The sequence below is a fragment of the Balaenoptera physalus genome, assembly GCF_965194825.1.
Source record: "Balaenoptera physalus genome assembly, chromosome: 6".
Classification (NCBI taxonomy): Eukaryota; Metazoa; Chordata; class Mammalia; order Artiodactyla; family Balaenopteridae; genus Balaenoptera; species Balaenoptera physalus.
The window spans coordinates 70227692-70255027 of record NC_138885.1 but is presented as its reverse complement, the minus strand read 5'-3'; the positions used below and the strand labels follow the sequence as shown (position 1 = coordinate 70255027).

Below are 27336 nucleotides of genomic sequence, written 5' to 3'. Positions count from 1 at the left end.
CTAGAGGAAGCTCTGAGCTCTGCATCCCTGGGCCTCTATCTTCCTCCATTAAAAAACAAAAAACTTACACCTACAAGGCCACTTTTAGCAACTCAGCTTTTTGATTCTCTGTATATGCTTGGTAAAGTCAACTTTATATTCTGACCACAGTAGTTATCGTTTGTACTTACCTGGATGGTTTCTGGTTTACACTTTGGAAACTGGGGCTAACTTCTGAATTGTTTGCGAGTGTGTGTGTGTGTCGTGCAGCACACTCGAGGGTTTGGTTCAGGGCCTTCTGAAGCTGCCTCAGCCCTGCCTTGCAGACAGGGTGAGAACAGGGCCAGCAGGGCGTGGGTGCCCCGAGCCAGCCGTGACCTCTCTCCAGTGTTGCCAGGCCCCTCTTTGTGTGGCCCAGGTCCAGTCTTACCCCGGCCATCACCTGTTGGGGGGGTACATTTAGTCTGCCCTCGGGAAGCTGCCTGCTTTTCTAATTCTAGTCATCAGTAGTTTGAAATTCTTTTAACCTGTCCCTCCTATTACTGTTTTAAGATTTAAAAAACAGTCCTGTTCTTTCGCTTGTTTTGTGCTGAATGATGTACCTACATGTTTAAAGTACCTTAAAACAGAAGGATTTTGGTGTTAACGGTATTTGCAGTGCATACTTGTATTTCAGTGAATCATTCTTCGCATTAAATGCCCTTTCCCTTTCCTGGATGTAGCCGATTTTGGGGTGGGTTGGTGTCCACCCCCAATTCTGTTTGGGAGGCAGGGGCAGTATTAACTGTATGTAAGGGGCCTGCTGCTAAACGGTATAGAAATTTGCTTTACTCCAGACTTGACAGTCTTGTGTGTGCTCTGCTTCAGCACAGAATTGTATGGATTACATGGATGCAGAACCCAGCCTATCCCCCCGGCAATTCTAAGGGATTAGAATACAGGGAGCAATGATTGATCAGGTTCTGAGGCCTTCTGTGAACAGAATCGGACCAAGGGTGTGACCCAAGGTGGGCGTGCACCGCTTCTCCAGGTGCCTGAGGGTTGGCTTATTAAGAACCTGTGCTTTTTGCTGGTGGGTTTTACAGTCCTGGAGCCAGGGAGTCTTGCTGCTGTGGCTAGAGCGTGTTGAAGAACCATGAATTTTTTTGACCTAGCCAAAAAAATAAAATTCTTTTAATCATTACAATCCTGGTAATGAAAACCACCAAAAATAAAAACTATCACTTTTTTTTCTTGTAACAGAAAAAATTGCCAGTTTTTGAAGAAGTTATTTTTGTTCTTGGTACTTCTCAATGAAACATGTTTAAAATGTACATTGAGAAACCAACCTCAGAGGACAGGAGCGGGGCTGGTGTGCTTAGTGCTACCCCCAGCTCGTATGTTCTTTCTCTGCTGCTTCCCAAGCTGAGATGAGGCCAAGAATGAGAACCAAACTGTGGGTTCAGGTTCTTTCTTCTTCAGAGACAGAGGTTCACCCTCTGCTAGAAACTTCTTTACCAGGCTGCACGTTTGGGAGAATCCTTGGGGCAGTGGACTGAGAGTGGGGAGATTCCAGGTAACCTTCCACTTGGAAAAAGGGTTCTAGAAGTAAAGGGGGAGAGGTTGGGAGGAAAAGGAAAACTAGTTTAAAGGATTCCTTTTAATGAACCCAGGAGGGATATAGCTTTTTGGTCTCTTCTGTAACACTTCGATTTGCTCCTCAACATGCAGCTTGTACTTAGGTCCTTCATGTGAGAAAAGGAAAAGCATTTTGGGGAGTATTTACTTGTGCTGTGTACACACTCATTATCTTTAGTTCTTTTAACAACCCTGTTAAGGTAGGTTTTGTTATTATTGAGAAAACTCTTTGGAGAGGTTAAGAAGCAGTCCAGAGTTCGGTTTAGGAACTGGAAAGCACATGAGGTATTTCAAGCAGAAGGATTTTATATAGGAAATTAATTATATAGGTGATGGGAGAGCCAAGAAACCAGACAGCCCAGAGATTAGCAGCCTCTGGAAACCACTTGCCAGCCCTAGAGCTGGAGGGGCAGAGAGAGGAGGTGCAATTCCAGGACCTCACCGGCCCTCCCGCAGCTGGACCGAGTGAGGGGCTGGGGCCACTGAGAGAGGGGCTCTGCCCCCTACCATCCAGAGTCTCTCCAGTGTTCCCTGCCCCTCTCGCAGACCCTTGGTGGAATGTAGTTGGAAGCCACATGGCAAGGGAGCCTGGGGACAGATGGGGAAGGGATCTGGGGGCCATGGGCAAATGACCAAAGCAGTCACATAGCTGGTAAGAGCTAGAGCTGGCACTGGAGCATTCTCTGCCATCAGAGTCCTTGCACTTTTCTCCAAACCATCTTCTTTTTAGGAACCTTAGACCAGAAATGATGCTTTGCCTTTGGGGCACTTGTCACACCTGCTTGGAGGCAAGTTGCATGGGAATCCCCTTAGACCGCAGCGCCTACTTTATTCTGACTTGCATGGCACATTTTATGCTATATATTTCTTCTGGTTAACAGAGTGCACATATGTGACCACAGAGTGATTCAATAATAATGAAATGTTAGGAATTCCTCTCAAGAGTGCGGATGGAGATTTCATTAGGGGAGTTCCCAGATTTGATAAGCATTCCCACTATTGGTAGGTTCTGTGCCCCCTTCCCCCATGAGGTGCCCCTGGGATGCCAGGGCAGGATTGATTATATACGGAAGTTTTTGGTGTCGCTGAAGGACTTGGGCCTCTGGGTCTTGAACTTGGGGGGAGGTTCAGAAAGGAGGAAAAGCATCTTAAGAAGAGCTGGGGGAACATCTCTTCTATTGATCCTGAAAAATAAAGCCTTTTCTCCCTGGAGAGATGTGGGTAAAAATGACACCCCTTTCCTCTGTCCCTGTGGGACTCTTGGAAACCTGCGGCTCCGGAGCACACAGCATTGCCCTGTGCTACAGGTTTCCAAAGTTCACTTGATAACAGCACTGTCGTCAAGCTTCAGTGACCGGTGTGTGTGCTGGCAAAGATAATGGAGGCGGAGGGAACAATTACTCTTTCATTTTTGTTCATGTTACCAACTGGCTTGCATTACCAACTCGCTTGCAACATTGTAAAGAGAACCAACCTTTGGATGTTACAAGACATCAGGATACAGGCAACTGGCAATTTCAGGGGGAAGAAAAAGGGAAAAAACTAACATTTACTGAACAGCTGCTAGTACTGTACTAGGTCCTGGACATGTTCTCTCTTACTTGATCTTGACAATAAAGCTATGGTGATGGCAGCTGTTACCCCCTTTTTATAGACGAGGAAACCTATTCAAAGAGGTAAAGTAACTTGTCCAAGGCCATGCCACTCTCGATGGCAGAACAGGGATTTAGAAAGTTTGTAATCACTGCTTTCCCTTCCCTTCTTTCTTTCCTTCCTTGTCTGATGACTGTGGGTGTTTGGTTAGATGCTAAAGAATGAGGGGCTCCTTTACAGAGATTCATTAAGACAGTGTCTCTCTACCTAAAGGAGCTCCCTCAGTGTTCCTCAAAGAGGGTACCGCTGGCAAAGGGGCTGGACTTCTCTTTGGAGTGGGGGATTGTCCCACATACAGGGTATTTAGCTTCACTGTGACAACCAGAAAGGGCCGCCCTCCCCTGTCCCGACACCATTCCAATTGCTTCTAGGTGGTGGTCCCAGCCCCAGTGGAACCACTGTGATGCAGTGACTTCCAGAGACAGTTTGAAGCCGGGATATTACTGTTTGTTCTCAGGAAACCTCAGGATATTCCTTGTTCTTTGCAGGGTAGCCCACCATCTCCTCAGATGGCAGCCTGTTCATACCTCTTATTCTAAACCAGAAGGGGGTAGTGGGAGAGAGAACACAGAACGTGATGAATCTCTAGAAACCAGAGGGACCAAGTATACTTCATTTACTCAGGTAGAGTGTCTCCTCCAGATCCTTTAACACAGAGCAGTTTTATTTGACCTGGTGATGTTACTGCTGATATTTACCATTTCTCCAGCCTATAGCTGCAGGGGACTAGTCCTAAAAAGATAAGCTAAACATTTTTTAAAATTTCAGGGTGAAGTTAAAAGTCATATGCCACACCTCTCTGGGTCTTGACTGCCTTTTCTACCGGGTACTTTTTGAAGAAGTTTGGGTACTGAGGACAGATAGTAAGGGAAGCTATAGAGTAGCTGAAGAGGTTGAGCTATTCTGTGATAGATTGATGCTTTAGAAACAAAGTCTAGAATAGGGAGGAAAGTGAGGTTGCCCACTTTCTTGTCCTTTTCCTGACTATCAGCCTGAGGGAAATAGCTAGTGTCCTCTATGAAAATACAGTTAATCTGCATTTATATTGACTGATTGTTATATTATCCTGATTACAAAATTCCTTAATGGGTATTTGAAAATACTAACACGTTTGTTGTCTCAAAAGATCAGTTTTATTGTTAACCTGAAGGAGTGTGCATTTATGATTCTTAAGGTATAATATTTTGTTCTTAGTAGAGTACCCAAAGAATAATTTGAATGAAGTTAAATAATTCTTCTATGACTAGTAGTTGGGCTATAACTGATACTAAACATGATACCTTTATTAAGTAATTAGAATTCTTTAACCCCCCAGACACCTTAGGTACACAATGAAAATACTGAGTTCTAAGCCTAAATGTAACTTATTCATTCCACAAGTATTATTAGGTATTAACACACCCTAGGGAACTTTTAGGGCATGAAGTTGTTTTAATCTTCCAAGATAGTGTAGCAAATATATTATCCTCCTTGAAGGACATTTGCTTCTCAAATTACCCCTCCTCTTAATTAATCAGTCCCTTTGTTCTTTGTACACCTGGATTATAGGGCATGTTTCATATCATAATGAGTATAAATTACATCTCCATCTCCCCTGCTTAAGGTATGACTTCCTCTAGGGTAGGGACTGTATTTTTGTCATTTTTGTAATTCTGGTGGCTTGCACCATGCCTGGTGCTTATTTAATAGTACTTGCTCAGCAGATGTGAGAACGAATCCATTACTGCCCTCTAGGAACTTGGTATTTATACAAGCTGTATTCTTTGGTGATATATGACGGCGCAGAGGAGAAAATGTCACTTCCAACTGGGGTGCTCAGAGAGGACGTCCTGGAGGACGTAGCAGTCTATCTAGATTTTTTAAGCTGGTAGGATTCCTCTTGGCTCAACTTCACTTGGAAGCTGGAGGAAGGGCGCAGGCGTGATCTGGCCTGTGGTGGCATATTGGGTCACTTGGAGTGAAAAGGTTAATGTGGGGCATGCTGAACAGGGCCTTCGGTGCCCATGCGTGGCGTTTCACGTTTATCTAAGGCGTTTGGAAATCATGGGAGGTTTTGGAAAGGGCAAGACACATGAGCTGGATGTGGACAGGAAGTTACTATGGCCCGTGCATCAGAAGATGGGCAGGTGGGGGCAGAGATGCTGAGGGGCTCTGGCTGCGGTACGGGTGTGGCTTAGTTGCCTTGGCATCACCAGCGCAGTATTGAGGATCTGTAGCTGTCACTCTGATCTGTACCACCTTTGTTAGCCATTTAAGAAGAAATTTTTTAAGCTCCCTTTTTCAAGGAGGGAGTAGATTTTTCTCCTTCTGTTGGCCCCACTGTGAAACCATCTGTGCTCAAGCTTGCAGGCCCTGCTGTTCCTAGGTTTTAACAGAAACTCATCACCAGGGTGTTCACTCCATTGGTGAAAGGAGAGGAAGAACGGGCCAGAGTTGCTGGTTTGCTTTTAGGATGAATTGTTTTCTTCTCTGTGGTGGCACAGGGGGAGTTTCTCTCTTCCTGACCTTCCCTAAGATCCTTTTGCTCTCACCGTCTTCATTCAGCTGGAACCATCTCATCCTTGCCTTCCAGCCTCAGTGATTAGCAAAATTCACCCAAGAAAGAAAAAACAGACAATATCCTCTCGTTTCTGTCCCACGGCTTTGCTTGTGCGCCCTGAGCTAACGGATGTGGACATCTAGCAATGTCGGGGAAGGCAGCCGCAGTCTCTCAGGCTCTTCCTCATGCCGGCCAGGTGCCAGGTGCTTTCACACACTGATTTTTGTCATGTGTACTCCTTACTCCGCCCTGTGAGGTAAGGAGCCTTATCCCTGATTTATAGGGAGAGAACCGAGGCCCAGAGAGCTTGAGTGAGTGATAATACAGTGGGATGTGCCTCGACTTTATCATCATTAGATGTGGGTGATAGGTATGTCACAGCATTCTTAGAATTAAGTAAGAACTGGGCACAAGATCTAGCACACAACAACTGGTGGCTGTGATGAATATTATCATAATTATACATTTTGTTTGTCAGGAATGTTTGAATGTGTGGCATCTGAGATTTCCTTGGCCCACTTGAAAAAAAAAAATCCCTCCTTGAATCCTGGTTATCCATGCCCCTTTTCGCTCTTTGCTATAAGCTTCATATTCTCCTGTGGCTTGTCTTGGTCTCATGTCAGGGCCTGATTGTTGTGGAGACAGAAAACCAATCCATGGCAAGGCCTATGTGTGCCCTGTCTCCTCTGTGGGATCCTGCAGCTTGTCCGCTGGATCCCCTACTTGTGTGGATTGATGAGCCATCTCTTTGAACCCCATCCCAGACACACTCCTTCACTGGTAGCAGAATTTCTTCCTCTGGGGTTCTGGGCCTAGAGATGGGGCAGTGTCCACAGGCAAGTTGTATGAACAGAAAGAGCTGGGGCGGGGGTGGGGGGGGATGTGTTAGTGGAAGGCTAAACCCAGCCGTGACCTGAGCTGACCCCTGCGGCCTTGCCCTCTTCCCAGCCCATCTTTTAGTCTTTAAAGACTAAAATATTTCTTTTGTAATAACTACCCCTAAGTAACTCTTTAGAAAGGCAGAGTGGTGAAGGGAAAGACCTTCTATAAGAGCCATGGGGGAGATGACACAGCTGAAAACTTTTTACACCTACTGCCCTTCGGTGTTGCCATGTGATGTCTGATATGTAAATACGTTAGGAGCTCACCTTCTATTTTTTGTATAGTGGTTAGACCCAGAAGCCTCAGAATTAGATGCTTCTCATGTTCCTTTGACATCTGCAACAGGTGTTGAACTTATTAATAGCGTTAATACCTCACCCCTGGCTTGTCTTCTGTATTTTTAAGGGGCATTCACGTACCTTTTTCCCACATGAAAAACAGTTCTGTGAGGACAGGTATGATGTCTCGGTTTTCCCTTACAGCCCAGAGCTCTCTGTACAGCTAGTCAGCAGCAGAGCCCCGGCAGGACGGCACTGTGCAGCCTCCTTAAAGAGGCCTCGGGTATTCTGAGTAAGAGCCTCTGTTATGTGAGTTCTTCTGTAATAGAAACAGGGTGTGGATCTTAATACCACCTTCCTTGCCAATTGGTGTGAGTACAAGTGAGCTTATGGATACAAGTGCTTGGAAGAGTCTTGAGCACATAGAAAGCGCACAATAAATGCACTTACTGTTACTATTGTTAGATTGTGTCATACTTACCTTTACCTGGATTTAGAATATTGTCACTGTGATCTTTTGTTTTCAAATCTTAATGTAAAGGCTCACCAGGTAGCCATTGTCCTTATATATTTATTTAGTGGGTTAATGAAAAGATTTACCTTAAGGAAAGTAAAAGATTCCTGTACTGATTTTTTTTTTAAATAAGTTTATTTATTTATTTTTGGCTGCGTTGGGTCCTTACTGCTGCGCGTGGGCCCTCTCCAGTTGCAGAGAGCGGGGGCCCCTCCTGGCCGCGGTGCCTGGGCCTCTCATTGCGGTGGCTTCCCCTGTTGTGGAGCACGGGCTCCAGGTGCGCAGGCTTCAGTAGTTGTGGCTCGCGGACTCTAGAGCGCAGGCTCAGTAGTTGTGCGCACGGGCTTAGTTGCTCCACCGTATGCAGGATCTTCCAGGACCAGGGCTCAAACCCATGTCCCCTGCGTTGGCAGGCGGATTCTTAACCACTGCGCCACCAGGGAAGCCCCTTCTATACTGATTTTAAGAGAATGAAATGTGGTATATATACTTATCAATTACTTTTTAAGAGCTCCAAATTGCTGCCTGGCAGTTGGTGACAACAGTGGATACTGTGCATGTTCAAATGTATACATTTGAAGCAGTTGAAATGTAATTTCCAAACTCAGGGTTAATTCATATCCTTAGTTGGAACAGATAGTATTTTCCTAGCGCCTAAGCCCCTTATTTCTACCCATTTTTCATATGACCTTTGCAGTAACCTGGTAATTGTGTGGCCTCTGGACCATAACATTGCTCATTAACATCAAGGTGATCCCTGTAGTCATTATGAGCCCTCTTAGTAACTTAAGACTCACACTGTCACTTTCAGGTCATTGAAGTAGCTTTTTGCAAATAATTGCTAACAGTATAAATACTGCCTAGTGTCCTTTGGAAGGGTTAATGTTCCCATCATATCTTCAGGAAGTAATTTGCGAAACAGAGGAGTTTGGTTCATTAGAATTCCCCCCTAAGGAGTGTGGAGGACTCACTCTGTAGGTCCCCAGAGCTGCACTGTCACTTGCCATTGGTCACTTTTGACCACTTGAAATGGGACTGGTGTAACTGAGGATCCGCATTTTTAATCTTAATGAACTATTTAAAATTTAAAACAGAAGCAGTATAAGATATTTTTCTGTTGAATATAACTTTATTCTGGGGGACAGCATTTCATGTGATCCTGTCAGGTGAGATTTGTTATGTATGTTGAGTGTTTTGTCACTTCTAATAGCTCGTTAATAATTTAAACATTTGGGTTACATGGTAGAATAATTTTTTGACATTGGGTGAAATAAATATATTGTTTAAATTAAATTCACTTTTTTTTTTTTTTTTTTAGTAAGGCTACTAAAATTGTTTAAATTACACATGTGGCTTATATTAGATTTCTACTGGGAAGTACTGCTTTAGAGCATCTGTTATAGGTAGCTGTAATTAGTTTGTTCTAAAGTTCAAAATCAGTTTTCAGACTTGTATTTTTGACTTTATAGAATCAGAGGTGTTTAGAGGAAGGAATCTTAGGAGTCACTTAACCCAACCCTGTCCTTCAGCAAATGGAGAAACTGAGGTTAAAAGTTACTGTAACATGGCATGCCCTAATTCTAGATGGGTACTGAATTTAATGTTCCTTATAGCCTATTGCTTTGGGTCCTGGGTTTACTTGGCATTGGAAACATGGTGGGCGTCAGGGCTGTAAAGAGCTTCCACGAGATCCAGACCGAAGAAAAAGCCTTTAAAAAGAAATTATTTTAGGCACTGAGAGAAAGGAATTTTTGTGCTGTGCCTACCAGTAGATAGGGTGATTGATTCCATGTTTGACATGTATTTTTGTTGGGCAGTATAATGATACTTTCATGGGGAATAATAATAAGGTACAAATAATACCCATACTTTGTGTGATCATTTACTTTAGAAAACTCCATACATCTGGCTTTCATATTTTAATTTAGAGAGTTCTTTTCCCAAAGCCAGAGATTTTAAACCAGACCCACAGCTTTTGTCCTTGAGAAAAAGACTGAGAGCTTGACTTCATGTGTTTATTGTTAAGGTAGGTTGCCTGAGATCATTCGGTAAAAGTTTAGGCCTGTTGCATGGTATTGTTTTCTTATTAACAAAACTGACTTAAAGGAAGAAGCCACCAACAACTGCAATGGGCACCCTTAGAGCAAACCAGAATTTTATTTCTATTTTGAGGCATAGAGGAGGAAAGGGAGGCATTACGAGTTATTAAATGGTGATTTGATTTATGGGTCTGTCCATCAGGTTTAGAGAGGGCTGCTTCTGCTACAGATGCAGCTGACAAGCTGGGCAACCTTTGATATTTAACCTTTCTGAACCTGTTTCTTCATCCCACTAATCTTCACACAGAGTAGCATGAGGATTAAATGATACAATCATGCAAGTGAAAGTATTTTGTGCTCCGAAAGCACTGCAAATGGAAGGACTGGTGTCTTGAGGGCTTCCTTTCTCCAAGGAGTTGTAGAACTATTTCTGGGGTCACCCTTGGCCTTGGTGAGCCCTTGGATGAGTCAGTCACGTTTGGAATGTGCATTTAGTGGGTCCAAGGCCTTGACCCCATGATTTAGGAGTTCTCAGGGGTCCACTTTAATTTAGAGCCACTTTTGCTCTTGGTAGTGGAGATGATCTGCCTGAAGTAAGGGTTAGAACTGGGAGGCTCTTAGCCCTATTGTATTGAGCATGGGCACAGACCACCCAGGATTTAGAGATTAGGAGTAGGGAAAGGAGAGTTCTCTGCAGAAACTTCGGTCAGGTAACAGAGTTTTATAGGCCATTAATTTGGCTGCAGGGTCGAATGCCATACAACAGTTTTGTAAACGTCTGTTTTCAAAATAATTCCTAGTATTTCATGAATTTAAGGAATAGAAATTGCAATAGGGGTCTTTCCTGGTGGTCCAGTAGTTAAGATTCTGCACTCCCAGTGTAGGGGGCCTGGGTTCGACCCCTGGTCGGGGAACTAGCCTGCATGCATGCTGTAACTAAGAGTCCACATGCCATAACTAGGGGTTCGCATACTGCAACGAAGATCCCGTGTGTCACAATGAAGATCCTGAGTGCCGCAACTAAGACCCGGCGCAGCCAAATAAATGAATGAATGAATGCATGCATGCGTGCATGAAATAGGAAAGTCTAGTTTGAAATCTAATTTGTGTTAGTTGACCAGATGACCCACCCTGGGTTCTGCTCAGTCAAATGAGACCTAGGGCCATTTACCCATTTAGCATCTCTGGGCCCTGGGATCCTCATTTGTAAACCTGGGGTTTGGTCTGTGGTCTGCAAGATCACTGTCAGCTCTCCTTAGTCAATTGTGTGTTCAGTGTAATTTAATGGCCACCAGACATATGTTTCTGAGAGACACATCCCTAGACAGGATGCCTTTTCCTGCTCTTTAAAGAGCTGGTAGATGGGTCAGCCTGGCTGAACTTGCTTTTCCTTTTATAGATTATACTCCATTTAAAGTTATAAAATATTGGTTATATTCCTTGTGCTGTACATTGATTGCATCTTTGTATCTTATTTATTTTATACCTAGTAGTTTGTTACTTCTTAATTCTCTTCTCCCCCAGGCCTCTCTTCACTGGTAACCACTAGTTGGTTCTCTGTATCTGTGAGTCTGTTTCTGTTTTGTTATATTCATTTGTTTTATTTTTTATATTCCATATATAAAATGAAAACATAACAGTATTTGTCTTTGTCTATTGGACTTATTTCAGCAAGCATTAATACCTCCAGGTCCATCCATGCTGTTGCAAATGGCAAAATTGCATTCTTTGTGGCTAATACTCCATTGTATATAAACACCACATCTTCTTTAAACATTCATCTCTTGATGGACACTTTGGTTGCTTCCATATCTTGGCTATTGTAAACAACGCTGCAGTGAACATTGGGGTGCATATATCTTTTCAAATTATTTCAATTATTTCAAATTCAAGTTATTTTGTTTTCTTCAGATATATGCCCAGGTGTGGATTTGCTGGATCATATGGTAGTTCCATTTTTTAATTTTTAAAAATTTTTTTTTATTTTTATTTTTTGGTAGTTCCATTTTTAATTGGACTTGGTTTTTCTTTGGAGTTTACCTTGTCTGTTAGAAGGGCTGAGGTTGCTGATTTTGCCTGTTTCACCTGTTGAGACTTTGCCTAGCCTCTGTCTATCTGTGTGCACCATGGCCTTTACATTTCTTGCCCCTGCAGATGTTTTACCAGCTCCAAAGGCACCAACCAAGGTTACCTTGGCTGGACATAGGCTGGTGATTAAAGAAATGCTGTTTGCTGGACAGCTGATTCTATGTACAGTATATTCTCTTCTTTAGTCTTAATTTTATTATCTTTAAAAATAGTGGGGGGGCTGATTTTGAAATGATTCTGGAATTAATATAGGAGACCTTGTATCAACAATTACAATGTATTTATTGAGTGGGTACCACGTGCCTATATGCCGCAAGGTGTGAAGGACACATGAGTGGGGAAAAGAGTGGGGAAATGAGCATTTCTCATTGCTGGTGGGGTGTAAAAGGTACAGCCTCTGTGGAGAGCTGTTTGGCAATATGTATCATAAATAAAAATGCATATACTCTTTGACCAGCAATTCCACTTCTAAGTATCTATCCCACAGATAGTCTTCACACATTCGTGAAATGATTTATGTACAAAGGTAGCCATTATAGCATCATTTGTAACAGCAAAAGATTAGGAATAACTTAAAAGCCCAATGAGGGACTGATTAAGTAATTATATTATTAAATAATATAGTACATCCTCATAATGAACTACTACTCAACCATTAAAAATAATGGAACAATTCTAGGCCCTGATATAGAACCATCTCTAAAATAAATAGGGAGAAATAAGTGTGGAACATTATGATTATATGCTACTTGTACGTGTGCCTACGGGTGTGTATTTAATAGAATATCTTCCTAAGAACACAGAAAACTGATGCCAGTGGTTGCCTTGGGGAAGGATAACTGGGAGATTACTTTTGCAACTTTTAAATTTTATACTATGTACATCTACCATCTATTAAGAAAAGACATTGTCAGGCTTCCCTGGTGGTGCAGTGGCTGAGAATCTGCCTGCCAGTGAAGGGGGACACGGGTTTGAGCCCTGGGCCGGGAAGATCCCACATGCCGCGGAACAACTAAGCCTGTGTGCCACAACTACTGAGCCTGCGCTCTAGAGCCCACGAGCCACAAATTCTGAGCCCACGTGCCACAACTACTGAAGCCCGCGCGCCTAGAGCCCGTGCTCTGCAACAAGAGAAGCCACCGCAATGAGAAGCCCGCGCACCACAACGAATGAAGAGTAGCCCCCGCTCACCGCATCTAGAGAAAGCCCGCGCACAGCAACAAAGACCCAACGCAGCCAGAAACAATAAATTAAAAAAAAAAAAAAAAAAAGACATTGTCATGCCTTGAAGGAGTTTGCAGTTTAGTCAGACCAGTTAACGTAAGATATACAAAGTACGGGGTAAATATTGGCTTTATGGGAAGATTTAAATGCTAAGCTCTGTGTGTGCGGTTGACTGGGTTTGCCCTGAGTCATCAAGACGGGTGGGTCTGAGCTTCAGCAGAGCCAGCTTCCAAGCCTTAGCATCCCACCTGGGGCTAAAGCAGTTTGCAGCCTTTGTCCTGCAGTGGCGGGAAGAGCCCACAGGCTCGGAATCAGTTCTTGGTTGGGGTCCTGGCTCTGCCACGTGCCAAGCATGCAATTTGGAGCAGGGATGCTCGAGGCCCAAAGCCTAATTGTGCTCATTCGTAGATGAAGATAAGCCACCTCCCCCTTGCTCTGCAGTGAACACCCCTGCAATCCATGAAGTGCTCTGCAAATGTCAGCTCAAATAAGCTGTGAGGCACCTGCAGACTGGCAAGCTGGAGCCAGAGGTGCAAATTGAAACAGTGAAGCAAAAATGTATCTTTTTCCCCCTCTGCCAAATAACTTGGCAGGATTTGTAAAATTAGAAAAGTAGACCATAGTAGTTTTGGAATCCTTGACCTCTGACCTTGGGGCAAGTCATTTCATCCTCTAGACCTGTTTCCCTATTTGAAAAATGGAAGGGGCTGTGCATCCTCTGGGCCCCTCCAGTCGCAGCATTCTGTGACAGTATGGCGTTAGCAGTAATTCCCATCTCAGCTGAGATGAGTCATACTGACCGAAAAGTCCACATGCGAGGAGGAAGTCTCTGAGAATTTTCCTCGTGCTGGAGGATCTGAGCCTCTGGGGGGAAACGGGGAGTCGGGGGGGGATTGCTGCCACCAAGAGGGGAGACCAAGAAAGCAGAGTGAGTGGAGTTGGGTCGTTTGTGTTCTCCACTCCAGAACCTCCTTTGCTTTCAGATAGTCATGTGGACTAGACGTTTGGAAAAACCCGGCTTACCCTTTGTTTAAGCGGGTGGGATGTTCATGCAGTTGTGACCGGCGTACTTAAGTCAGTTGTCACTCCTGTGAGGTCTTTCTGTGCAGTTTAGTGACACTTCCTCTGTGCTGCCTTGGCTCCTACATGTTTCTCCTTGAGTCTCTAAACTGAGATCAGAGACTGTCCCCTGTTTATCTCTGTGTCCCCAGCACCTAGTGCAGTTCCTGGCACCTGAATGGCGAGCTATATGTATGTAGTAGATGGGTTGCTGGATTAATGATCCATTTAGGGTAGTATGGACAGTAAATCTTGTTAATCTTGACCACCACCTTTATTATAACTATCACCATTCTGAAGTGGTCTTTTAGCTATTAGTATGAAATATTTCATACTCAAAAAAGCTCACACTAAAAAAGAAATTAAAGACCCCCCCCTTTGGAAAGTATTTTAACAGGATGCACAAAAAAGAAAAAGAAAAAAATCTTAAGTGTTTTAGAGTCTTTCTATATTACAATATATAATACATATGTATCTAAAATTCATCACTGCCACCACCAGCACAGGCACACAGGTCTTCGGCTAGCGGCAAGAAACAGCAAGCCTTGGTGACTGTCCCAGTTCTTAGCTTTTAAAGCTTAATTGTAGGCAGTTAAATCTGAAAAGGAGCTTTAAGATTGAAATAAATAATTTCTGTTTACAAATGCAGGATCCACAGAGGGTGAAGGATCACTGAGGAAGTTCAGAAGTAGCAGTAAACAGCCCCAGTAGTTCCAGTGTGCTGGGGTACTGCCGTCCCTCATGGGGGCTGCCCTTTAGGAGGAGGGGGCAGGAGGGCGAGCAAACAGGGCTGTTTGAGCCAAGGTAGATATCTGACGACCTGGTTAGTCCACGCTAGGTTAATTTCAGTGTATGTTAGGTAAAGTGAGTTAGGGAGTTAGAGCCAATGCTCCTGAAGGTTATATTGGTAAGATGGGTGTGTATGTTTTCCTGTAGACTCATTCTAATAGTGATGGAAGACCTAGTCACAAAGTTCCTTTCATGTGTGGAGGACAACATCCAGGACTGAATACATTCATGGCTTGTTCAAAAACGGGGAAGAGATGAGAAAAAATATGTCCTGAAGTTTGCTTATCTAACCAAGCCATTCTCTTGACATAGTGACTGACCCTTGCATAAGCTCTTTGATTGAGGCCCAGCAGCAGCATCCTGCTTAAATGCAAACAACCAGAAGTTAACTCTGCTGGCATCCAGGTATGAAACTTCCCGTGGGAAAGTTGGATCCATCCACTTTTCGTAGCAGTGGCATCACCTGCTATTTTGGAAATTAACTGTCCTTTATGATTTCTTTTTGGCCAAACACATATGTGCCTCTTGAGAAAATAAATAGTCCAAGTTCCTATTCTATTCACTTTTCAGTTTTGCTTTTATCTTTGCATCATGCTTTACAGTGTACAGACAAGCGTAATGGGTGAGAGTTCCAGTAAACTGGCTGGATCACATTTCTTAGATTGAGTCATTGCTGAGAAACTTGTTTGTGAACAGGAAGCAGCCCATGAAAATGTCTGTACACAGTAACAAGCTGGACTGTGAGGAAACTGGACCATTTTTTAGCTGAAAGACAAAAGGGTAGAAGGATGCATCTGTGATCCAGGGAATAGCAAATTTGTGATCTAGAGTTTGTTTCTTTTTATTTTTTTGGCTGCGTTGGGTCTTCGTTACTGCGCTCGGGCTTTCTCTAGTTGTGGCGAGCGGGGGCTACTCTTTGTTGTGGTGCACGGGCTTCTCATTGCAGTGGCTTCTCTTGTTGTGGAGCACAGGCTCTAGGTGTGCGGGCTCAGTAGTTGTGGCTCGCGGGCTTTAGAGCGCAGGCTCAGTAGCTGTGGTGCACGGGCTTAGTTGCTCCACGGCATGTGGGATCTTACCGGCCCAGGGCTCAAACCCGTGTCCCCTGCATTGGCAGGCGGATTCTTGACCACTGCGCCACCAGGAAAGTCCCTAGAGTTTTAACTTGTTGAATAATTCATATCTTGATGTGTGTTTAAGATTTTTTATGCTGTTAAAAATTGCTAGTTATTTTAATGAGAACCTACTGTATAGCACAGGGAACTCTACTCAGTGCTCTGTGGTGACCTAAATGGGAAGGAAATCCAAAAAGGAGGGGATATATGTATACTTATAGCTGATTGACTTTGCTGTACAGCAGAAACTAACATTGTAAAGCAACTATACTCCAATAAAAATAAATTAAAAAACAAAGCAAAACAAAAAAAATTGCTAGTTATTGAAGTTGAGGAAATAATCCCTGGTAAGTTTTCTCTAGAAGGAAAACTTGGATTAGTGGTAACTGTTACCTATTAGGAGTCTGCTGACATAGAAACTGGTTGCTAGGCCAGTTATTTTTAAAAATGGAGCTATAGTTAACACAAATTAACCCAGTGACATTTACACTTGGCCTAGGTGGCTGTAAGTCCCCTTCCATCTCTAACATTCTGTGATTCTATATAAATGTTTTTTTGTGATCTTTGTTTTTTATCACCTGCTCGATAATTATTACAGCAGTATATTCAGAAGTTAGCACATCAGTCCAGTAGACTCAAAAGTACCTGAATGTGGGCAGACTATAGAGAATAACCTGTCATCTCATCTGCCTTCTCTAGAAGTCTGAGAAAACAACTGGCCTTGTCTTGTGTATCTTCTTGTAATGAAGCAGGAGAGAAGTAAATAGGCAGATAAATATTTATGAAATAGAATAGTCATCAGTGAGATGTATTTTAAAAACACACCTACCTGCTTGGTGTCATTTTACTTTAGGAGTAAGGTTTGTGACTGCAGAGTAGAACCTTGTGAATCAAGGAGATCTTTGTTGTTCAGTCAATTCTTCAGAATTCGAGCATGCCCTCAGTTGTTTTTGTACTTTCCTATAGCTCTTTGGTTTATACTCTAACGGATGGCAGGATGAGATTCATGTTCCATCTGGTTTTGCCCAAAAATATTTGAGCAGCTTCTATGGAAAAAAATATTAAACCAGATTTAGCTTTTAGGTGAATAATATAACCACCTGGGCATAATATAAAGACTGAAATGTATGAAAGAAAAGCATTACCAGGTGTAATTTAGACTCTGAATGCCAGTAGTTAATATTTGGATGGAGAGATCGATCTCAGGAGAATAAACTTTAAAAGAAGATTTATTATTTTCTTAATGGAAATACATGATTTTAAGAAGGAATCTGTATAAAGCAATTATACTCCAATAAAGATGTAAAAAAAATAAAATAAAATAAATTTTTGAAAAAGGAATCACTTGAGACATTGTCTTAACACTTATACTGTAAAATTGGAAGTGAGGATCAGTTTTCATTGTTTGTTTACAAAGTTATCTGTGCAATTTTTTAAAAAACAGTTTATTGGTGAAATTTGTTTTTAGAAGAAACCTCCCACCACCTTCCTGTCATCCTCTGGACAAAACAGGATGGGAGAGGGAAGGTAGGGAAAGGGGTTGGGAGGTGCAAGCTTCATTTATACATTTGAATGTATATAATAAAAACCATTTTATTTTTCATTTCAGATACTTTTCTAAAGCCTTAGTTTACTGAATTGCTTTAATTTAGGAAGAGATCATGATATCTTTGCTTTATCTTTTCTGATTTTGGGGGATCATCTGAGCATGATAAATGCTTGTTTGTTCAAAGCACTAAAATTGGCTTGCAAAAGACATATTATTATGGGATTCTGTGTTCAAGGGCTTTCTTCTTTTTATCCTGGAACAAAGACATTTGTTTTAAAGTGGTACGAGTTAATAGTCCAACTTCAGATTTCCCATAAAACGTGTAACAGATTACCCAGATGGCAAATGAGGATATATATATAGAGAGAGAAACATTTTCAATATGACTGTTTCCATTGGGCCAGATGGTGATTTAACGTGAATTGTCAAACATTTACGTTTCTTATTAAATTGTCTTATTTTGTCGAAGCCAAGCTAGCAACATAACGTGGAATACACTCAGGAATTGCAAAAGGACAGCAACAACAAAAATTCAGACACCAAGTATGGCAGACGGCATTTGCTCCATATGGCATGTGAAGGCTCACAGCCAGTGCCTGTGTTGCCCTTGGGAAGCTTAACGAAATACCTGTTGAAATGCCATACATTTCCTCTCCCTCCCCAGACCCTTTTTATCTGCCCTCTTGCAGGGCAGCCATGCTTCCTCAGTGCCTCAGGTTGAAGTGTGGGAGAGCAGTTTAGTTCTCCCTCTGGCATTTTCCTTCCACAGTGTCCGTTGTCATGCTCTTGTTTGTTATGGGCACCACCCCAACTATTTCCTCTTAGATGGTTCGGGAATTTTGCAGAGAGATGGGTCATTTGTGGAGTAAGTCATGTGCCCAGTCACGGGGCTCCTTCAAGACAGCTCACTGCCTGAGGTCAGCACAGAACACAGTCCTGGGCCTGCAGGGCTCCCCACCAGTGAGTCGTGGGTCAACAAACTTCTGCTGTTCTCATTTTCAACATAAAGCTTTGAATATTTCATGCAATATCAAATCGCTGCAGGTTTTTTCTTCCAAACCTTATGTGAAAATCTGAGTAACACAGTATATGATATATCAAGGCCATGACAAGCAACCCCTTGTTACTGCATTCTGAATTTGATCAGAACATCTGTTTTAAAGGAATTCAAAGTGGTTAAAACTCAGCTTTTTTTTTTTAAGCAGATGTTTTCTTTCAGAGACCTCGCATGGCAAGATTCAACATTATATAAAAATAAACTTAAAAATGAAAACCTCTGAGAACACTTTGAAACCTGTTTTGGTATATTATCTCACTGAAGGCTGCCCAGCCTTCATTAAGAACAATTAGATGTTGTCACTTGAAACATCTTTTGGTGGCATTCCTGGTGGAGACAGTCAGCTCTGGCTGTAGGAGCCCCTCCACCTCCCAGGGTCCAGCATTGTTTCAGATCAGATAACAAGAACAGGTGCTCAAGAGCTGATCCAAATGACATTTTGTGTTTTATTTTTCCTGTTTGTTGATGAGGACCCGTCAAGGTGTCCTTGGCTAATTATGTTATGGGAAATTTTAAAACACTGAGTTGGTTTGGCGCTGTGCATTGAAGGGTAGTCATGTCAGGAATTGAGAGGGTGTTGCGTGTGTACATAAAAGTGTATGTTATTTACTTTTATTTACAACACACGATGCACGTGCCTAGTGGTCAATTTCAGACCTTCCCTGAGGAGGAACCAAGTAGCTTCATGGCTGAGTGTTGTTTCAAGGCTCCCACTACAGTTCGGTCTGTAACTTCATTATTATCCTTTGGCCTGGAGCTTGGTCTCACTTACAGCAAGTAGTAGGGCCCATCCTACTTCTTGTTGGGATGCAATAACAACACTTACATATAGTTTATAGAGAAATTTCTTCCACATTTCATTTGATCCGCCAACATCTGTATGGTAGGGGTAGGATGGAACAATTATACTAAATTTATAGCTAAAACACCTAAACCCACTCAAGACATCTCATCTGATGGGGAAGAAAGGGGGGGAAAAGGAAAGAACAGAGTTGTATCAACTCTTGGTTTGACTGCCACTGACAATTTTAGAGTAAATTACATTAGAAAGTTTACTCCCACCCATAGTTCTGGGTTCTAGGAATACTTTGGACTAGTCATATTTGTGAGGTGTTTCCAACATAAATTCTTCAGTGCTCTTTCAGTTCTTTTATGAAAAAGTCAAAACTGAGTACTGGTTTTTATCCTGGGATCTCTTAACAAGGAGAAGCCCCAGGCCTAGGGCAGTCTGGGGAAGTGAGGGCAGATGTGGCCGAGTGACCCCCAGGTGCAGGGACAAGTATTTGCGTTTCTCTATTGTTGACCTTCTGAAGAGCTCAATGCACTTTCTGTGTCAGTTTTTGAGAGGTGGCAACAGGTACTGCTTATTTTATAGAGAAACTAGAGTTCAATTTGAGATAGCCTGAGTATGCATTTCCTTAATTTTTGTGCTAGCATTTAGTAGCAGTGAACACCCTGAACGTCTCCTTAGCGCCTTGGTCGTTAGCTCCAGTTTGGAGAATGGCCCAGACAGGATACTCAGCTGTAGCTAGATTCCCCCAGAAGATATGGCCCAACCTAATTAGAATTTTAAAGTAGGTTTCTCTATACATTGGGCCTTTCTCTTTTCACATGACCTTTGTGTAAACATGTCTATTAAAGTGGAAACAAATTATTTTTAAAATGGAAATTCTCATGTTTTATTTTAGTGGGGAGCCCCCTGAGAAGATAGCCACGTATGACGGAATGCTCTACGATTTCTATTTTGTTGCTTATGGCCAGGAAAATAATCCAGGTGACATTTGCTCAATCCAGTCTTCTAAAGTGGTGGTGGCCACTTCTTCCCACCACCAATACGTCAAGGCAAAGTCTACATGTACAACAATGGATTTTATTTCCTGCCCCACTTAGGAACCACTGTCCAATGATCAGACTTCATGTTTTTAGTGTGGGCTAGTGGTTAAAAATCAGGAGTCCAAGATTGACTCATATTGTACTCATGCCTGGGTATATATCCCTGTTCTGGCACTTTCTCGTAGTACGTCTTCTTTCTAAGCTTCAATATACTTATCTGTAAAATAGGGATACATGTTCTCTGTATGTGGTTTTGAGGGTTGGTTTGTGTATATCTGAAGTACTTAGAACAATGCTTGGCATATATAGAAAGCCCTTAATAGATGTTGGCTTACAAACAGGTATACCCTAGCCAGTTCTGAAGAGCTACAGATACTGCTCTAATTATACCTACTGTGTGTGCTTTGTACTACAAGTTATACTGTTCAAAGCTAGAATAATGAACCTCATGAGCAGGGTTTCATAGCATTTAAGATTCTAACACCAACTTTCAGTCAAGGCTAGAGGTGGCCTCTACTATCCAGTTAGCTGGGCTGCCTCTAGGCTGGCTGGTCTGTGCTTGTACTTTGTTGGGTGAAATAGCCTGACTGCTCAGTGAAGCAACAGCCACATTGTTTTTTGTCCTTTGGAGGCTGACAGTAGTAGAGCCGTAAATGCACTGGGCAGCCCAGTGCTGCCAGCTGTTGTCCGAACCGCAATACAAAGTTTGATGTCTGTGCACACTGTGTCTGCTGGCCTTCAGATCCCAATTCCCTTTCTCTCTCAATTTTTCCAGTCTCCATCTCATTATTTTCAACATAGATGATTTGTTAAATGGAAACTGATTTACATTTCCTACCTGTTCAGACTTTTACAAAAACTAAAGTTGTAAATCAGAAAAATTGCTTTTGACACATTTGTGGTTAGGAAAATATGGACATGGTAACCTAAGCCTAGCCTTGTAATATAAATCAGAATAACCATTCCCTCATTGTACAATTCTCCCCATATCTTAGAACGTATTACTTTCCATCCTTCCCTAGAGCCACATTTTTTTGGTTTGTGTTATTAAGAGGGTTATTTATGATTTCTCGGGAGTGAGCCTAGTGGGCACTACCCCTTTCCCAGTTCTTTTGGCAATCTCTTGCTTCACCCACACAAGATTACCATTCGCTAGGACTTGAATTTACTAATTTGTTCATACCTCAGGAGCTAAAACTCAAGTCAAGAGGAAACTGTTTTGGGGCTTCCCTGGTGGCGCAGTGGTTGAGAATCCGCCTGCCAGTGCAGGGGACACGGGTTTGATCCCTGGTCCAGGAAGATCCCACATGCCGCAGAGCAACTAAGCCCATGAGCCACAACTACTGAGCCCGTGTGCCGCATTTACTGAAGCCTATGCACCTATAGCCCGTGCTCCGCAACGAGAAGCCACCGCAATGAGCAGCCCGCGCACTGCAACGAAGAGTAGCCCCCGCTCACCGCAACTAGAGAGAGCCCGCATGCAGCAACGAAGACCCAACTCAGCCAAAAATAAATAAATAAAATAAATTTATAAAAAAAAAAGGGGGGGGGCTTCCCTGGTGGCGCAGTGGTTGAGAATCTGCCTGCCAATGCAGGGGACACGGGTTCGAGCCCTGGTCTGGGAAGATCCCACATGCCGCGGAGCAATTAGGCCCGTGAGCCACAACTGCTGAGCCTGCGCGTCTGGAGCCTGTGCTCCGCAACAAGAGAGGCCGCGATAGTGAGAGGCCCGCGCACCGCAACGAAGAGTGGCCCCCGCTTGCCGCAACTGGAGAAAGCCCTCGCACAGAAATGAAGACCCAACACAGCCATAAATTAATTAATTAATTTAAAAAAAAAAAAAAGAGGAAACTGTTTTAATAAGTAACCACAGACACAGAAGTAGTGAGAAATGATGGGGAAAAGATAATCCACTGTAGGAAAGCCCGAAAGAAAGGTGATATTTCACAACTGCTAGGTTGACAGTTTAACTTGGGGTTTTTTTTCCCCCTGTAAACTGGTATTTGCTAATCAAGTTTAGGGAAAAATTCCACATACTCAATCATGTTTTCCAAACTCCACTTCTTGGCTTCTTGGCTTGGAGTGCTTGCTCTAATTTCTCTATTCCATTAGACAAGTGTGGGATTTCTTTTAATTCAAGAATGTTAATGTGCAACATTTGTTACTTTGTTGTTAGTGACCTCTACCATCACCCAAATAGTTAATAATCCAAGTAATAAGTGATTACATTGGATAGCTATTTGTAGGTGATTTACAAAAAAAAGATACATATGTTGAATAGAATTAACTGTGCCCTTCCAGAACATTGGATCTGTGTTCCCATTCAGATTTTATTTGTAATCTCCCTACCCCCCACCATCAGCAATGGCATAACGTAAATTATGTGGTATCTGCCGTTTTAAAACCATTTTAACCATGGTCTCTCTCCTTCCTTTTTTGTTTTAAACATAGGACATGGATTTGATTGACATACTTTGGAGGCAAGATATAGATCTCGGGGTAAGTCGAGAAGTATTTGACTTCAGTCAACGACGGAAGGAGCATGAGCTGGAAAAACAGAAAAAACTTGAAAAGGAAAGACAAGAACAACTGCAAAAGGAGCAAGAGAAAGCCTTTTTCGCTCAGTTACAACTAGATGAAGAGACAGGTGAATTCCTCCCGGTTCAGCCAGCACAACACATCCCGTCGGAAACCAGTGGATCTGCCAACTACTCCCAGGTACAGGGTACTCAGTTCTTGGGAAGGTAAAACATCTGGATTTGAGTTCCTGCTTTGCCTTTTACTTCATGATCTTATTAAGTCAACTTCCCAACCTCAGCCTACTGATGAGTTCAGTGCCTGACTGACTTACCTCAGAGTGTAAGGATTAGGAGGACATAAATTACATGGAAGAGCTTTGTAAGCTATAAAAACATTATGTAATTATAAGGATCAAACAGCTGCAACAGTAGTGACAGTAGTAGGACTGTTGTAGTAGGGATTATTCATGTATTGTGACAGGTACTGTTCTACTAAAGTACTTGAAATATTGACTGATTTAATCAACACAACAATTATATGAGTTAATTACCATTATCCTACTTTATCTACAGATGAGCAGTTGAAGCCCAAAGAGGTTAAATAACTTGCCCAGAAACTGGGCAGTAAATTGGGGGGCGGGGGCCAAGATTTGAAACTAGATAGTCTGGTTTGATTCTGTGCTCTTTACTATACTAAACTGACTTCTGAAACAAGAGAAATGTTTGACTAACTAGACTGTAAACATTTTATGAACACGGAACAATTTTTTTCTTCCTCTGTGTCTTTCTCTTTTATGCAGGTAGCCCACATTCCCAAACCAGATGATTTGTACTTCGATGACTGCATGCAGCTTTTGGCAGAGACATTCCCATTTGTAGATGACAATGAGGTATTAACATTTAGCTAACAGCAAATCTCCACAACTATATCTAACATATTGTATATTGGTCCCTTTGATGTATCTCCATTTAAAAAAAAAAAATGAAAAACTATTTCAGGAGCAAATTTTACCAAGGAAACCTTAGCCTATAGGTAACTTCATGATTTGAAAAAAAACAAAAAAATAACACCCCTCCTTCCCCCACATAATACAAAACCAAAAACGTTTACTCCTGCATAGCCAGAGGGATGGGTGAGCATAACCGTGGAAACAAGTTATAACTCTTTTGTTATAGGTACTTAGAAATAAATTTTGGTGAGTAAAAAGCAAGCTGGGTAGTACACCAAGACTTGTTCGGTTAACAATTTTAATAAGTTTATTGTCTGAAGCACTATACTAGGTATTACATACATATATACAAATTAAATTCTAAAGATTGTTCTTACCCATTTTGAAGTTTACCTTCAAATGCATAGGATAAAGCAATTAAGCTAGTAAATGAATAAATTTGGAGTCAGCTGGGCAGGACAAAAACATTTGTTTCATTATATAGAAATAGGAGTCGTAAGTCACCATTTTAAGTAGAGAAATACAGAACTGCAGCCAATTCCAGTCTAAGATGTTGTGATGGCCTTGGAGCGTACCCATCCACTGCTGGTGGCAGATTCATGTAGATAAATGCCTTCTCAATTTTAGGTTTCTTCAGCTACGTTTCAATCACTTGTTCCTGATATTCCCAGCCACATCGACAGCCCAGTCTTTATTGCTCCTAATCAGACTCAGTCACCTGAAACTGCTGTCCTTCAGTTAGCCACTGCTGATTTAGACGATATGCAGCAGGATATTGAGCAAGTTTGGGAGGAGCTATTATCCATTCCAGAATTACAGGTAACTAAGATCTAATATAATAAATACCAAAGATGCTATTTTATATTCAGTCCCTTTAAATTAGTCATTCCAGTTGTTTATTATTTATATGCCACCTACTTATAGGAAGGATTGGAGGGTGCTTTTAAATTAGTCACGAGAGCTGCCCATGCTCACTTCAGTGAACTTTTGTTAGTTAAATGGACTGGATGTCTTGAGGGACAGATCAGGTTATAAACCTGAAGTCTGATCTGGGAACTCTGAAAATAATACATATGCTTAGGCATAAGTATCTGTTGGAAATGGGAATTACCTCTGAATTCTAGAAGAGCCTGGTGTGAATGGGGGTGGGGAGAGATTACCATCAGATATGGATTATCAGCTATTAAAAATAGCTTAACCTTGACTTAACATAGTATAAACTTCTTTTCCACGCAGTGTCTTAATATTCAAAATGACAGACTGGCTGAGACTAGCATGGTTCCAAGTCCAGAAACCAAACTGACGGAAATTAACAACAATTATCATTTCTATCCATCAATCCCCTCACTGGAAAAAGAAGTAGGTAACTGCAGTCCACATTTTCTCAATGCTTTTGAGGATTCCTTCAGCAGCATCCTCTCCACAGAAGAGTCCAGCCAGTTGACAGTGAACTCATTAAATTCAAATGCCACAGTAAATACAGATTTTGGTGATGAATTTTATTCTGCTTTCATAGCAGAGCCCAGTACCAGCAACAGCATGCCCTCCTCTGCCACTTTAAGCCAGTCACTCTCTGAACTTCTAAACGGGCCCATTGATATCTCTGATCTATCACTTTGTAAAGCCTTCAACCAAAACCACCCTGAAAGTGCAACAGCAGAATTCAATGATTCTGACTCTGGCATATCACTGAATACAAGTCCCAGCATGGCATCTCCCAGCATGGCATCACCTGAACACTCAGTGGAATCTTCCATCTATGGAGACACACTGCTTGGCTTCAGTGATTCTGAAATGGAAGAGATAGATAGTTCCCCTGGAAGTGTCAAACAGAAGGGTCCTAAAACACAGCCAGTAAGGCCTTCTGGGGATACAGTCCAACCCTTGTCATCGTCTCGGAGGAACAGTGCTCCAGTGTGTGATGCCCAGTGTGAAAACACACCAAAGAAAGAAGTGCCTGTAAGTCCTGGTCATCGAAAAACCCCATTCACAAAAGACAAACATTCAAGCCGCTTGGAGGCTCATCTCACGAGAGATGAGCTACGGGCAAAAGCTCTCCATATCCCATTTCCTGTAGAAAAAATCATTAACCTCCCAGTTGATGACTTCAATGAAATGATGTCCAAGGAGCAATTCAACGAGGCTCAACTTGCATTAATTAGAGATATACGTAGGAGGGGTAAGAATAAAGTGGCTGCTCAGAATTGCAGAAAAAGAAAACTGGAAAATATAGTGGAACTGGAGCAAGATTTAGATCATTTAAAAGATGAAAAAGAAAAATTGCTCAAAGAAAAAGGAGAAAATGACAAAAGCCTCCATCTACTGAAAAAACAACTCAGCACCTTGTATCTTGAAGTCTTCAGCATGCTACGTGATGAAGATGGAAAGCCTTATTCCCCAAGTGAATACTCCTTGCAGCAAACGAGAGATGGCAATGTATTCCTTGTTCCCAAAAGTAAGAAGCCAGATATTAAGAAAAACTAGATTTGAGCAGATCTGACCTTTTCTGAGCTAGTGGGTTTTTGTTGTTGTTGTTGTACTGTTATACTAAAAGCTCCTACTGTGATGTGAAATGCAGAAATATAAATTCTATGCAAAAATTATAGTCAAAACTAGTGTAGAAAATATAAAACTTCAAAAAGCATTAAAATAAGTTATCAGTATGCTGAATCAGTAGTTTCACTTTAACTGCAAACTTAATTTCTTAAAACACCATTGGGGCTAGTTTCTATATACATGTAAATACTACAAAAACTCCTTATTTATACTGTTCTTATCTCATTTGTTACTTTCATAGATTTGTATGATACATCTGGCTAAAAGCAAATTGTTGCAAAACTAACCACTATGTACTTTTTTAAATAAATACTGTATGAACAAAAAAATGGCATTTTTTATATTAAATTGTTTAGCTCTGGCAAAAGACAATTTAGTTGAAAAGCTGGTACTAATAAAGTAATATTATGACCGTTAAATTATTTTTTCGAAGTTCATTCACAATCTTTCATGACAATAATATGGAAAGCACTACACTAAATTGGTACTGGAGATACAGGAAAAGAGAGTATATCAAAAAGATTTTCTCTTCAGCAGCAAGTATATCTCAACTAAAAATATGCTATATATACTCTGACATGAAAACACTGGTTCTTTTACTCCTATCAAGGTATATGCCATACATTTGAAGGTGTGGGAGAACCATCCTATTAACAAAAAGAGTATTACAGACACAGGAAGTTGGAAGGCTCTGAGGCCTGTTTCCTGTTTGAGAAATAACTATATGGCTGAACATGGAGGGGGAGAAAAAGGGTGGTCAGTAGAGAAGCACATGGCACAGATCCTTGTTAAGCCTTCATAACCTTTGCTTTTTTACCTTGTGGAAAACTACTGGCAGTGTTTGTTAAGCAGGGGTAACATCTGAGTTAAAAGTTTGCTCTGCCTTGTGTGTCAGCAGTAGTCTAAAGGGTAAAGGTAGGAGCAGACCAATGGGGAGGCTCTGAAACATTCACATGGGGTAGGGTGTCTTGGTTTAGAGTGATAGCAGTAGTGAGAAGGCACTGGATTCTGCATGTTTCAAAGGAGGAACCAAAAGGATTTTCCAACAGAATGGATGCAGGATGAAGGTAGACTCAAGGACTTGAACATCTGAAAGAAC

At 42.0% G+C, this 27336-nt stretch overlaps 1 protein-coding gene across 3 annotated transcripts in view; it reads left to right on the top strand.

Moving 5' to 3' along the window:
* The window catches only part of NFE2L2 (NFE2 like bZIP transcription factor 2), a 35640-nt gene extending 8984 nt beyond the window's left edge, over positions 1–26656 (top strand). For all 3 annotated transcript variants that reach the window (XM_082466717.1, XM_082466716.1, XM_082466718.1), the window contains exons 2-5: positions 22664–22930; positions 23532–23621; positions 24309–24500; positions 24918–26656. In XM_082466717.1, the coding sequence (XP_082322843.1) occupies positions 22664–22930; positions 23532–23621; positions 24309–24500; positions 24918–26165 (1797 nt within the window). In that variant the 3' untranslated portion in view covers positions 26166–26656. The remainder of the gene's footprint in view (positions 1–22663; positions 22931–23531; positions 23622–24308; positions 24501–24917) is intronic.
* Positions 26657–27336: the final 680 nt, after the last annotated feature.